The 14,239-nt window shown below is 38.7% G+C and overlaps 1 protein-coding gene across 1 annotated transcript in view; it reads left to right on the top strand.

Annotated features, from left to right (window-relative positions):
* Positions 1-13,733, top strand: part of RPS6KA5 (ribosomal protein S6 kinase A5) — a 32,482-nt gene extending 18,749 nt beyond the window's left edge. The window contains exons 10-17 of the mRNA XM_035101905.3: positions 1,170-1,295; positions 2,126-2,259; positions 2,962-3,055; positions 4,222-4,392; positions 5,334-5,525; positions 8,961-9,120; positions 9,564-9,727; positions 11,709-13,733. Coding sequence (XP_034957796.3) covers positions 1,170-1,295; positions 2,126-2,259; positions 2,962-3,055; positions 4,222-4,392; positions 5,334-5,525; positions 8,961-9,120; positions 9,564-9,727; positions 11,709-11,948 — 1,281 coding nt within the window. The 3' untranslated portion in view covers positions 11,949-13,733. The remainder of the gene's footprint in view (positions 1-1,169; positions 1,296-2,125; positions 2,260-2,961; positions 3,056-4,221; positions 4,393-5,333; positions 5,526-8,960; positions 9,121-9,563; positions 9,728-11,708) is intronic.
* Positions 13,734-14,239: the final 506 nt, after the last annotated feature.

Below are 14,239 nucleotides of genomic sequence, written 5' to 3'. Positions count from 1 at the left end.
TATTATCTTACAGAACAGGTCCTTGGTAGTCCAAGAGGAAATACGAGATAACAGGTAGATATATTATTCTTATTAAATTAGCAGGGTCAGATGTATCAAAAGTGTTAGCCACTCTTTTATGTTTTTTAAAAAACTTTGATGAACACTATATAGTGCATTACTTTAGAGAGATACTTTAATAGTGTTCATGGTTAGAGTATAGATAGGCTTCACGTCAAAGATAGCTGAATCTTTCCCTAACAATTCCAATGGAATTGAAAATAACAATTGATGCATGGAGTTTCTTCAATGCAAAACCTAAAGATTAAATATTTTACTCGTAGCCAAATAAATCTTACTCAGTGATATATTGGTTTATTCCAGTTTAGTTCCAAAAACGTCAAAAATTGTGAAATTCATCCAATGAATTTTTGTGCCCCAGTCTCATTTACATTGAGCTTTTCTTGAAATCTTACTTCTAAATGGTGGAGGTATAACATAATTTTGCTTCAGTTTTGTTCTTGTGGAACATGTTGGAACTCTTTACGAGAATATTTTCAAAATTAATATCACTCCCAGTATAAGCAGGTTGAACATACGGAACACATGTAAGACATTAAACTATTTAAACACACACACACACATGAATATAAAACCATGATTAAATATGGGGAGCAATTAACTTTACAGTTTTTTAAAAAGCAGAAATAGAACATAAAAGAAAATTGGAACTAAGGAATACATCATGGTAATTCCACTGAGATTTTAGAATATAACATTTGTGTTTACCAGATAAAAAACAATTTGCCCAGTCATAATGTAAGCTTGTTTGATACCTTAACTGTAGGTTTCTTGAGAAGCTAGCCAGTTTGACGTATGACCCTTTGTCACCAGTGAAAAAGCTGTGAGTCAGTTTTTTAGCATTCTTTTTTATTTTTTACAAACTGAGCTTTTAATTGATTTTTTAAAAAACGGATCAGAAGATGGTTTAATTTCTTTCAGGCAGGCTTCCTCTTACGGTGATAAGAAGGTGCATAATTTCCTTGAATATAATGATTCTGGCTTATCTTGGATGCTGATTATTTTTTTTCTGTCTGAATTACACTTACCCTTAATTATTGAAATTAAAATTAAAATTTGATGGCTGGAAACTCTGGGCGTGATGGATATATTTTCTTTTTGTTCTTTAGGGATATTCCTTTGTTGCTCCTTCTATCTTATTCAAACGTAATGCAGCCACTATGGATCCTGTTCACTTCCTGACAGCAGTGGACCGACCTGGAATTACAAGTATTGCCAGGAGTGCTATGATGAAGGTAGCGTTAAAATTTAATATAGCAGTTTAATGGCCTAATTAAAAGATGCAACTTTGTTTTATAATGTATTTATAACTTGCATTGTTTTCCCCCTCATATTTTCAGTTTCATATTTTAAAATAAAATATTTAATGATAGAATTCTTAGTGGCCTTTTAAATGTGTGTGTGTTTTTCTTGTTATTATGTTGTGTATTTTAAGTTTTTATTATGGACCAGAGCATGCCAGGCACTCCTGTCTTCCACTGCCTCCTGCCGTTTGGGCAGACTCATGTTGGTAGCTTCAAGAACACTGTCCAACCACCTCATCTAGAAGTCTAAACAAACAAACAAACAAACAAATAAATATTACATTACTTTGCTATTTCCCAAGGCAGGAAAAAGGACATACTGTAAATTTGCAATCAGTAGTAGTTGTAGTAATAATAATAATAATAATAATAATAATAATAATAATAATAAATTATTATTATTATTATTATTATTATTATTATTATTAATACCCCACCCAGCTGGCTGTGTTTCCCCAGCCACTCTGGGCGGCTTCCAACCGAATATTAAAAACACAGGTGGTGATCTTTTTAGGCATGTCCAACTGACACGTGGTTGTCGATGCACTTGTCGTTTTGGACCTGGAAGAGGGAGGGATGGGGGCGGAATGGGCTTATGGGTGCTTCGCCAACACTCACAGGGGCCAGGAATGGAACCCCTGCACAAAATAGGTTTTGCTATAATTAAAAATTCTCAAGTAACTTTGCTCTTTTTCTTTTTTTTTATTCAGTAACAATTATTAAATACAGCCAGTTTCCCTCTCTTCTACCATCCCTTGCAGGACTCTTCATTTTATCTTCACTATGAACTGGACCTGAAAGAAAGACCACTGGGAGAAGGAAGTTTTTCCATCTGTCGAAAATGCTTACACAAGAAAACTAGCCAAGAATATGCAGTAAAAATAATTAGTAAAAGGTTATTTTTTTTCTTCTCGTTTCTTATAAATTTGAATAATGAAAATAGCTTTTTGTTGTTGTTTTACCTTAAAAAATGCCTCTGCTGCCCTTCAATATAGATATTCTCAGGACAGCTTACTCAACAACTTAATTAAAAAGCATAAAATAATGGCAGTGGTTAAAGAGTAATTGTTTAACAAATAAAAATGCGGGGCGGGGAAAGAAAGAAGCTTTTGACTGACACTAAAAAGACAAGCAAAGCATCCGCCAGATGAGCTTCCCTAGGGAGAATTTTCATTCATTCATTCATTCATTCATTCATTCATATACTGCCCTATACTCAGAGGGCTCAGGGAGGTTCACAGACCAAAACCAGAATAAAAAACCACAAAATACATAGTCAAAATATTTCATGAGTGAGGTGCCACCATTGAGAAGGTCCCTTCCCCAGTTGCTATCCTCCTTGCTTCTGAGGGTATAGCCGAAGAAGGATCTCAGAAGATGATCTCAGCTAAAGCACAAACATGTTTTTTAAAAGGCAAACATACTTGAGTATTTAACCTGAAGATTTACTACCAAATTGCTGCCCTGTTCACAATATAGCCAAATGTGCCCCTTTAAGATATTTTTAGAGCTTGTATAGCACAGACTCATAATTGTTTAGATCCAAGGAAATGCTCGGATTGTTAAATTGTTACAAACTGACTTCTTAATATTTCAGGTTAGAATCCAACACTCAGAGAGAAATAACAGCTTTAAAACTTTGCGAAGGACATCCCCATGTTGTGAAGCTGCATGAAGTTTACCATGATCAGGTAATTAAAATAGTAAATACTGTATTGTCGAATAATTTGCTTACATTTGAACTAAACATTTTGCAAACTAAGCTGACTTTGCACAGTATAGTCATGAGATCCTGGAAGCCAAATTTTGATTGCTAGGTAGGATGCAAGGCTGTTTCGATGCTAAAACCAGGCCTGAAGCCATACAGGAATGGGCAAAGATAATCTGCTTTCTCCAGGCTTACCCACACCTGGTCAGGCACCCTAACTAATCATCTTACCCAGGAAGGGAATATTATGTAGCTAGAGTTAGTTTCAAATCACAGTATTTGCTTCCTAATTTTTACTATACGATTGCATGGTGGTAGTGAGTTGGTCAAACTCATGGTCGAACATGAGTTTGACCAAACTGCAGGAAGCAGTGGAAGACAGGAGTGCCTGGCGTGCTATGGTCCATGGGGTCACGAAGAGTCGGACACGACTAAACGACTAAACAACAACAACAACAAGTGCTACTGTTGCGATCCAACTTGGACAAGGTTGTGACCCAACAACAACAAGTGCTACTGTTGCGATCCAACTTGGACAATGTTGTGACCCACTAGTGCGTCCTGATCTACCAGTTGAAGACCAGTACTGTATACTATATACACATAATGTATGTCTTCCTGTATACGGTAATAAAAAGAATCTAAGGCTGTCATCATGGTCTGTAGTTCACATAGCTGTCTACAGGTGACCACTCCAACTCCAGTGTGAGGGACAGCAGGCAGGAGAGCAAGGAAACAGTGTTGGTGGCAGGCAGCCCAGGGGAGCTGTTTAATGGAGCAGGGAGAGATGTTTCACAGGAGCAGATGAGCAAGCTGTTGTCTGAAGTGCCTTCTGCCTTTCTTTAAAAAGGATTGGGGGTTTGGGCAAGCTGGGGAGAGAGTGAGCTGTGAGGGGATAGGCAAAGGGGTGGGTGAGGTTTAAAGAGAGGGGGGTTGTTGAGTGTTGGTAGACACACACGGTTGGCGAGCAGAATAAGCAGGGGCGGCAGGCCCTAGTATACTATATACATTAGCTTTTTGAACCTGGAGGAATTTAAAAGTAAACAGTATATATACTTGAATATTAAATACATCTAGCTGATTATTGTCCCTTGCATTTTGAAATAAATGTTCTAAAAAAGAATTTGCATGCAAATATATTGTTTATAGCTCCACACTTTTCTAGTAATGGAACTTTTGAAAGGAGGAGAATTACTTGAACGTATCCAGAAAAAGAAGCACTTCAGTGAAACTGAAGCTAGTTATATAATGCGCAGACTTGTTTCAGCAGTGAGCCACATGCACGATGTAGGAGTAGTCCACAGAGACTTAAAACCTGAGGTATGACATTATCAGCTTCTTGTAATAAGTTTTCTAGTAACAATAGAGACAGTTCACTTTTCTCATTAGGATGGAGTTTATATGTTGCGATTTGTTTATTAAGTATGAAATGAATTATCTCTACTCCTTGTGGTAAATTTTACCTGCATCTCCTGCCAACAGGACTGCCCATTGAGCGTGTGTATTTTATTTTATACTTTTTCTATTTTAGCTGTAAGCCGCTTTGGGTCCCTATCATGGAAAAAGGCAGGATATAATTAAATACAATTATTATTATCATTATTCTATGTTGTCTAGAAAATCTGTATTATGAGGTGACTAATGCATATACATTATAATAGAAGCAATGCTATTTATTTTTGTTTTTATGCTCTCTTAATTGTGTGTGCCAATGGTCATGGGAGTAGATAGGGAGAAGTCCCATCCCTCCAGTAATCCTGGGATATCAGAGAATTCAGGACAAATAAGTACTTCTTCTAACAACGTATGCTTAAACTATGGAATTCCCTCCCATAGGTTGTAGTGATAGCCACTAATTTGGATGGATTTAACAGTGGATTAGACAAATTAATGGAGGATAGCACTCTCAATGAATACTGGCCATGACAGCTATGTTCCACCTCACTGTCAGAGGCAGTGTGCCTCTGAACACCAGTTGCCAGGAATCGCAAGTGGGGAGAGCACTGTTGTGCTCATTGCCTGCTTGCAAGCACTCCATAGGCATTTGACTGCCCACTGGACTAGATGTGTCTTCAGGCTGATACAGCCAGGCTTTTCCTACATTCTTATGATGTGAGTTGTAGTCTGCAGGGCTACAGGTCCCCCATCCCTAAGAGAAGGCATAACTACAGTTATCTCAAGTATTTAAAAATAAAGAATGTATTTAGGTTTATATTGACAGCATATCTTGCAAATCTCTAATTTAATTTTCTCTCTCTTAGAATTTATTATTTACAGATGAAAATGATAGTTCAGAAATAAAAATAATTGATTTTGGATTTGCCCGCTTAAAGCCACCTGACAATCAGCCTCTTAAAACGCCGTGTTTTACCCTTCATTATGCTGCACCAGAGCTCTTAAATCATAGTGGTTATGATGAATCCTGTGATCTCTGGAGTTTGGGAGTCATTTTGGTAAGCTAATTGCTCATTTTATTCTGCATTTTTAAATAACTGACAAGCATTTCCTCAGATTGCTAGTGGAAAAGGGTTGCTTATAATGGTCCCAGATTAAGGTATGAGTGCTGGCCATTAGTTAGTAGAATGTATATTTACTGGACTTGTGCAGATATACTATTGGCTATCTTAATCATAGTTAAGAGGGGAGGGTTTGAATTCAACCTTAGCTGTTTGCAAATTGAATGCTTTTGATCCATTCCCACTGACAGAAGTAGGGAGTTACAACACTGGCAAAAGTGGGAGAGGAGGCAATTTTCATTTGAGTGGAGTAAAAATGTTCTCAGGTGGGATATGAAGTCTCCCTCTAATGCAGGCATCCCCAAACTTCGGCCCTCCAGATGTTTTGGACTACAATTCCAGTCATCACTGACCATTGGTCCTGTTAGCTAGGGATCATGGGAGTTGTAGGCTAAAACATCTGGAGGACCGCAGTTTGGGGATGCCTGCTCTAATGCTTGAAGGCAAGATTGCTAATTTAGAGGACCTTGCTCACATCCAGCTGCCTAACACCAGTTTTACTCCTGCTTTAAGGAGGTTGTATCCCAAACTTGTCTTCCTGCTTTGTTCAGGCATTTTTGCCCTTTTTGTGAGTTCTCAGTTGTGTTCTGTGTGGTGTTTATTGTCTCTTTAGCTCCCAGACAGTGCTACAGCAGTTTTAGAGAAGACTTTGGCCAGGGTCAAGAGGCAACTGCTTAAAATTAAAGGTAGCCCGTAAGCAATGCGTTCTTTTAGCCTGTTAAGTGACATCAGTTCCTCAACTGGCATCACTGTCAAGTGGTCAGGGAGCTGTGCCTTTAACTAAGGAACAATTTCCCTCTCTGTCATTACCTCCATTGTGCCCCTGATAATGATAACTGACAAGACTACTTTGCCTGTCAGCAAAAAAAGCCGCAAGAAGGCAGTGAATAAAAAGGTGGGCCACCAGAGGGAGTTTGGCCATGTGCATCCAGAGATGACCTAAGCCTATGTTCTTCTGTGTTCCCTGTGGCTTGTTTCATATTTGTGTTATGTGTGGGTTTTCACAGCTTAGATGGTTGTATACCGGTAGGAGCTGGCTGGATGTGAGCAAGGCCCTTTAAATTAGTTGTACTTCTGCCTTCACGTGCTAAGGGGAGCATCTGATCACTTAAAGAATAATACTTTTCATATAAGACCAGTGGCCCTTTTCTACGGATTACTCTGCCCCCTTGCAGTCACCACATACCTTTCCAGAGGGTCCAGAATTGGCCAAATGAGTCATTAAGCGGGTGCAAGGGGTTGCAGGGAGAGGAGGTAGTGGCAAAAATCCCTTCCACTGGTGGGTTTGCCCTCTCAATGGAACTCCATGCAAGTGATGCGCCTGCTGACAGGAGGAAAGCTTGGATCCAAGTTAAGGAGTGGACAATAGAACCACACACATTTCCATAGCAGCTTTGCTTAAGCACAATTTGATTGTTGTGTAGTCGTTTAGTCGTGTCCGACTCTTCTTGACCCCATGGACAAGAGCACGCCAGGCACTCCTCTCTTCCACTGCCTCCTGCAGTTTAGTCAGACTCATGTTCATAGCTTCGAGAACACTGTCCAACCATCTTGTCCTCTGTCGTCCCCTTCTCCTAGTGCCCTCAATCTTTCCCAACATCAGGGTCTTTTCCAAGGATTCTTCTCTTCTCATGAGGTGGCCAAAGTATTGGAGCCTCAGCTTCACGATCTGTCCTTCCAGTGAGCACTCAGGGCTGATTTCCTTCAGAATGGAGAGGTTTGATCTTCTTGCAGTCCATGGGACTCTCAAGAGTCTCCTCCAGCACCATAATTCAAAAGCATCAATTCTTCGGCGATCAGCCTTCTTGATGGTCCAGCTCTCACTTCCATACATCACTACTGGGAAAACCATAGCTTTAACTATACGGACCTTTGTAGGCAAGGTGATGTCTCTGCTTTTTAAGATGCTGTCTAGGTTTGTCATTGCTTTTCTCCCAAGAAGCAGGCGCCTTTTAATTTCGTGACTGCTGTCACCATCTGCAGTGATAATGGAAACCAGGAAAGTAAAATCTCTCACTGCCTCCATTTCTTCCCCTTCTATTTGCCAGGAGGTGATGGGACCAGTGGCCATGATCTTGGTTTTTTTGATGTTGAGCTTCAGACCATATTTTGCGCTCTCCTCTTTCACCCTCATTAAAAGGTTCTTTAATTCCTCCTCACTTTCTGCCATCAAGGTTGTGTCATCAGCATACCTGAGGTTGTTGATATTTCTTCCGGCAATCTTTATTCCGGCTTGGGATTCATCCAGTCCAGCCTTTCGCATGATGAATTCTGCATATAAGTTAAATAAGCAGGGAGACAATATACAGCCTTGTCATACTCCTTTCCCAATTTTGAACCCATCAGTTGTTCCATATCCAGTTCTAACTGTAGCTTCTTGTCCCACATAGAGATTTCTCAGGAGACAGATGAGATGATCAGGCACTCCCATTTCTTTAAGAACTTGCCATAGTTTGCTGTGGTCGACACAGTCAAATGCTTTTGCGTAGTCAATGAAGCAGAAGTAGATGTTTTGCTGGAACTCTCTAGCTTTCTCCATAATTCAGCACATGTTTGCAATTTGGTCTCTGGTTCCTCTGCGCCTTCGAAATCCAGCTTGCACTTCTGGGAGTTCTTGGTCCACATACTGCTTATGCCTGCCTTGTAGAATTTTAAGCATAACCTTGCTAGCGTGTGAAATGAGCGCAATTGTGTGGTAGTTAGTTGGAGCATTCTTTGGCACTGCCCTTCTTTGGGATTGGGATGTAGACTGATCTTCTCCAATCCTCTGGCCACTGCTGAGTTTTCCAAACTTGCTGGCATATTGAGTGTAGCGTAGCACCTTAACAGCATCATCTTTTAAAATTTTAAGTAGTTTGATAATCAAGTTCAAATAATAGATAATCAAGAATTTCATTAGTCTTAAGCATGGTTAATAACCTGTTCTGACATACCCCTTAACTATGCCTAGTGCAGGGTGTGTAATGCAGGAGGGGAACGTGTGATACCTCATCTGGCTACTGATATCTTAATAATGACTAAGAGAGAAGTCTGTATGTTATATCTGTATAGCCCACTGTTATAGAAATAACACCAAAAGGATAGTATATTTGATGCTGGAGATTTTATCACTTGGTTTCAGGAAAGTTTACTGAACTTCAACTGTTCTGTAACTTCTGAAAATATTATCTTAAATTGTGTGGACATCTAAAAATTGTCTTGTTTCCCCCCTAATGTAATTTAAATTGCTTAGCTAACTGTAGATTGGTTATGGCATGTTTAATTTGTGTGTGTGTTTGTGTTGTGTATACATTTCTCTCTCACTCACTCACACGCAGACATACACACACCCCTATATGTAGTAGTGATTCAGAATTTTTCATTTTTGAAAAGTATACAATGCTCTCAGGACAAGTACCCTTCCAGTCTCAAGATAAAAATGTAACATGCACAAGTGCATTGGAAATTATGAAGAAAATTAAGAGAGGAGAGTTCTCTTTTGAAGGAGATGCTTGGAAGAATGTCTCTCAGGAAGCCAAAGATTTGATACAAGGTATATATATTGACCCATAATTTCTTTACAGTACTGTACTATGTTTCTAGTAATTCCTTTAACTGTTAGTAGTATGATTTATAATTCTATAATATAGAATAATTCTATAATATAGTAGTATAATTCTTGGAATTAATTAAAATGATCATAATTTAATCTTATTTCCTAGATGTTATGAAATGATTTTATGCAACTTCTGCAAATACTCAATAAATACTGTTATGAACAATTTATTTAATAATGATGCTCTGATTATAAAAATGTCCATAATTAATCTATTCATTCAAGATTGATTTGTATGATTCTAAAATCTAAATTTATTTAAAGTTATAAGCTGGATTGTTTAAGCAGTTCATTTTTGTTTATAAATGAATATTTAATAAGGACTGATAAACCCATAAACTGGTTCATTGATTTAAGAATGTCTAATAAATTCCTATTAGGACTTCTTACAGTGGATCCAAATAAGAGAATTAAAATGACCAGTTTGAGATACAATGAATGGCTTCAAGATGGTAGCCAACTGTCATCCAACCCGTTAATGACTCCAGACAATTTAGGATCTTCAGGAGCTGCTGTACACTCTTATGTCAAAGCAACCTTTAATGTAAGCTCATATAGTCTTACTTTCTAAACATTAAACCATGTGCTTCTTTTGTCAGCCTATCATTTAAAGTGGGATGCACTTTAGTTCCATATACATTCAGAAATATCTGCAGCTTTATCTCAAACTGAGGACTCTTCATCTTGACCCCTTTAATGAGGCACCCCTGCTTTCTCTGTTAGTCCCAGTGGGGTTCCTGAACATGTGGATCATGATGTAAAATTGGGAGAATAGTGTGTGTGGGGGGGGGGGTAAATTGGAAGAATTAACACTCAAACTGCTGTTGAAAAAACTCCTTTGAGACATCAGGTCCTGTTTCTGGTTCTGCCAATAGTTGTCTGCCCCGAAGGTAATGATCTCCACTTACAAAATCCTTCCTGCTCAGTTGTTCTTCTGGCTAAAGCCAGGACTGCATTTATATATCAAACTAAATGTAAATAAAAATTAAACTGATTAATTAATTTTGTTGTTTATACCCTGCCCATCTGGCTGGGTTCCCCCAGCAACTCTAGGCAGCTTCCAGCAAAATATAAAAAATAATAACATGTCAGTCATAAAAACTTCACTGAATAGGGCTGCCTTCAGATGTTTTCTAAAAGTTGTGTAATTCTTTATCTCCCCTCTGCCTGGTTCCCTGTAACTTTACTTCTCACAGTGAGGGAACCACCAGAAGACCCTCGGAAGTGGACCTCAGTGTCCAGGCTGAATGATAGAGGTGAAGACACTCATTCAGCTATACTGGGCCAAGGCTGCTTAGGGCTTTAAATTTGAATTGTGCTTGGAAACGTACTGGCAGCCTGTGTAGATCCTTTAGGACTGGTGTTACATGGTCTCGGCGGCCACTCTCAGTCACCAGTCTAGCTGCCACATTTTGGATTAGTTGTAGTTTCCAAGTCACCTTCAAAAGTAGCCCCACATAGAGTGTGTTGCAGTAATGCAAGCGGGAGATAACCAGAGCATGTACTATTCTGGCAAGACAGTCTGCAGGCAGGTAGGCTCTCTGCCAGCATCCGAGATGGAGCTGGTAGACAGCTGCCCTGAGATGCTAGGAGAATAGAATATAGAAATATTATAAAGATTATAACAATAATAAAAACATTATGACACCCATCTCTTGAGATTCAGAATCTGCATTAACGAAAGGATAAAGATACGCTGAAAAGAGCACTTTCTAAATCCAACCTTCTATAGTTTTTCCCCTCAAAAGTACTTCTTAAACTAATTTTTAAAACTTAAACCAAATTCTCTTCTATTCCTTACCATTATTTGAGAAAGATGGTACCCTTCCCTCCAAATCCTGCACAACTCCCACAAAGCTAATAAATTGTCAACTCTTATGTCCCAGCAGCCATTTCTGTCACCAAATCTACAACTGACTCCAGGCCTCATATTTAGCCAAGATATGGACTAAGCCCCTCAAATGGGTGTCAGAAGGCCTTAGTGTTACCACATTGTGTCTGATAGCTGCTGAGGTTCCAGCATCATTGATGGATTACTCTGCCCCAACCTTTAAAGCTGCATTTGCACTGGGTTTGGGAGCTGCCATATTAATTTCTCATAATGTCCTCAACTTGGCGCTCGTTTGGGGGCATTGTGAGTTTAGCCATCAGAATGTAGTTTGCCTAGGACCTCCTGGAACAGACCCTGACACTAATAAATATTTCCGGAAGAAATGGTGGGATGAATTAGGCTTGTTGCTTGTAGTATGGAAGCCTACCTCTCTTTCTGCTTTTAGGATAACTACCATTTGTGAAACTGCCAGGAACAATAGGTAAATTTACATTAGAAGCTAGGATTGTAGCCTACAACAATATTAAATGGTATATTAATTGTTGGATATTTAATCAAGTCTTCTTGCTAAAAATATTTTGAAATCTGTAATGCAATTCTTTAGGGAAAATATTCTTAATACTTTCATATTTAAGCAACTATAAAAACCGGTTTCAGTTTGAATATACATAATTGCATCTATCTTTTTAAATAGGCCTTTAACAAATACAAGAGGGAAGGATTTTGCCTACAGAATGTTGACAAGGCACCTCTTGCAAAAAGAAGGAAGATGAAAAAAACAAGTACAAGTACCGAGACTCGCAGCAGTTCCAGTGAAAGTTCTCATTCTTCTTCTTCTCATTCACATGGTAAAACTACTCCTACAAAGACCCTGCAGCCAGCAAATCCTGCAGACAGCAATAATCCAGAGAGCATCTTCCAATTCTCCGACTGAAAAACAGAGATTTGCTCTGATGAAGAATTTGCTGGCATATGTGTTCCTTTAAAAAGAGTGTTTAGATGTGTATGGAAGGACTTCTGGTCCAGTGGAGGCGTCCACTAAAATAGGAGGAGAGGCATTCATTAACTCTATTCTGGAGTGTCCCCCAACTCTGGTGCAGATTCTTGGGGTGGGCAATGGAGGCTGAGATGGGGAACTCAGTAAGAATTGAATCCCACCTCTTCTGTTAGCAAATGCCTCTGCTGGATCAAAAATCCTTCCATAAGCACACAATCACTTGTTGGATTCTGCCCATAGCTTATAGGCACACATTTTATTTTCTAATCTTTTGTTTCAGTCCTAGTCTGAAAAATGACATGTTAAAATACTGCTGTGGTTATAACCAGCATTGAGGTTGTTGAAGCTATTAATGAACAAAGCTTGGGGTGGAATTCAACATCATGCTAATAGTTTCCCCCCCACCAGCACAAGCATTTCTGCTTGCCAGACAGAACCATCTCCCCTCTCCTCCCCCTGTGTGCTGTTCTGGGGGTTCTCCCAACTCACCACCTTTGTGGGAGGAGCGGGCAGGGTACATGGGGGGGAGGAGAAGGGGGGGAAAGCTTGATTGTGCTACTGGGAGTCCCAGCACTGGCTTCCACTAACACACTGGGTTAGTTGAATCCGGCCCTTGTAGTCCTTTGAGGTAGCTGGACATGCAAAATAGGCTTTCTCATTGCTAGTTAAGGAACTATAGTTTCATAAGCTCTCAGAACTCCCTTTACTAGCAGTGACTGTCCAGGATTCATGCAGATACCTTAATTAAGGCTGGGTTTCTTTGGAAATTTCTGTATATTGGAAAGATGACAGTATGATTTTATGAGTCTTGAAACATAATGGCCAGGATCAAAAATAGTGGCTTTCACAAATGCAGCAGCTTTTGTCCATATGCAGGTTTCCTGCATAAGGAAAATCAAGTCACATCCAAAGATAATTTTCAGCATGTGAAATGGATGCACAGATCCTTGCACAATACACAGGCAACATTTTTGCTGTTCAGGGCTTGGCAACTAGTATGCAGAACTTTGTGATTACTTCTTCTGTAGATTTTGGCCATTTCCTATTTTCTATTTTGAATGACTTTTGGGGTTTTTTAATAGCTTCTAATACAGTACTTATAAAAGGAACTTACTGTTTTCTTAGCATTCAGTGCTAAAAACATGTCAAGATTTTCTAAACAAATAGGTTTATCTTATACAGTATATTTATGCCTAGTTGCTAAATATAAAAATGATTTTCTCTTAATTGCAAATTCTATATTCCTGCTATCATGTGTGGGTCCAAAAATTAAGCATGCTGTGATATATTTGACAGTGTGCTATCTAGTTGTAGCATAATATTTGAGGTTTTAATGATACGTAATGCTTACGCATGATTTGGTACACCTATAATTGCATTTGGTGAGTAGCTGAACAAAGTGAAAAATGCCTTTTGGAGATGCTGTGTAACTTGGAGATGCTCTAGTAACTGCAGTGAGAATTATGAACTTACCACACCATTCAGCTTTGCAATATTAAGCTTTTGTTTTCTTGCCATGATTTCCAGACCTATATGCAATACTCTTCAGATTGTGCCTCCTCTCATGTTGGGGCATGTTTTGACTTTAAACCATATATGCACTGGGAAAACTAAAGGGATATTCTATCAAACACTGTGCTTCACATTTGTACACTGTGTTTGTAATACGGTAAGATTTCCTACCGTAGCTGTAATATATTTGGAATCATAAATGTGACTTATTGATGCATTTAAAATGGTAACGTTTTTAATTGTGATGCATAATTTCTCAACATATGCAGAGCACTTCTACAGCACATGTGCTCCAATCTTGCAAAAAGTTATTGAGTAGTCCCATTGTGAATTCTTTGGGGCAGTTTGTGTAAAGTTAAACTCATGCATAGATATTTGCATGATCAGAGAACATCTAGTAGTTTGTAAAAACACCTTGCTGCATTGTAAAATAAACTAGATCCAAATCCTATGCATATATATATATATATATATATATATATATATATATATATATGTATGTATATATATATGGCTTGTTTACAAAGTTGCATCTATTATCAGTGTTTTGAGAAATCTAATGCAGGCTTACCTATGGAAATTGATGGAAAACTGTCTTGAAAAGAGTATATTTTTTCTGTGTTGCTGTAGTGTAATTGGTAGCACTTTCATCAGGAATGAGATTAATGGTTCAAGAGGTATTTTATGTGTGGCTTTCTAGATTCTTGTCAGCATTC

The sequence above is a fragment of the Zootoca vivipara genome, chromosome 1 (assembly GCF_965207765.1).
Source record: "Zootoca vivipara chromosome 1, rZooViv2.hap1.1, whole genome shotgun sequence".
Classification (NCBI taxonomy): Eukaryota; Metazoa; Chordata; class Lepidosauria; order Squamata; family Lacertidae; genus Zootoca; species Zootoca vivipara.
The sequence above is the reverse complement of the archived record's forward strand: the minus strand, read 5'-3'. Positions and strand labels throughout refer to the sequence as shown.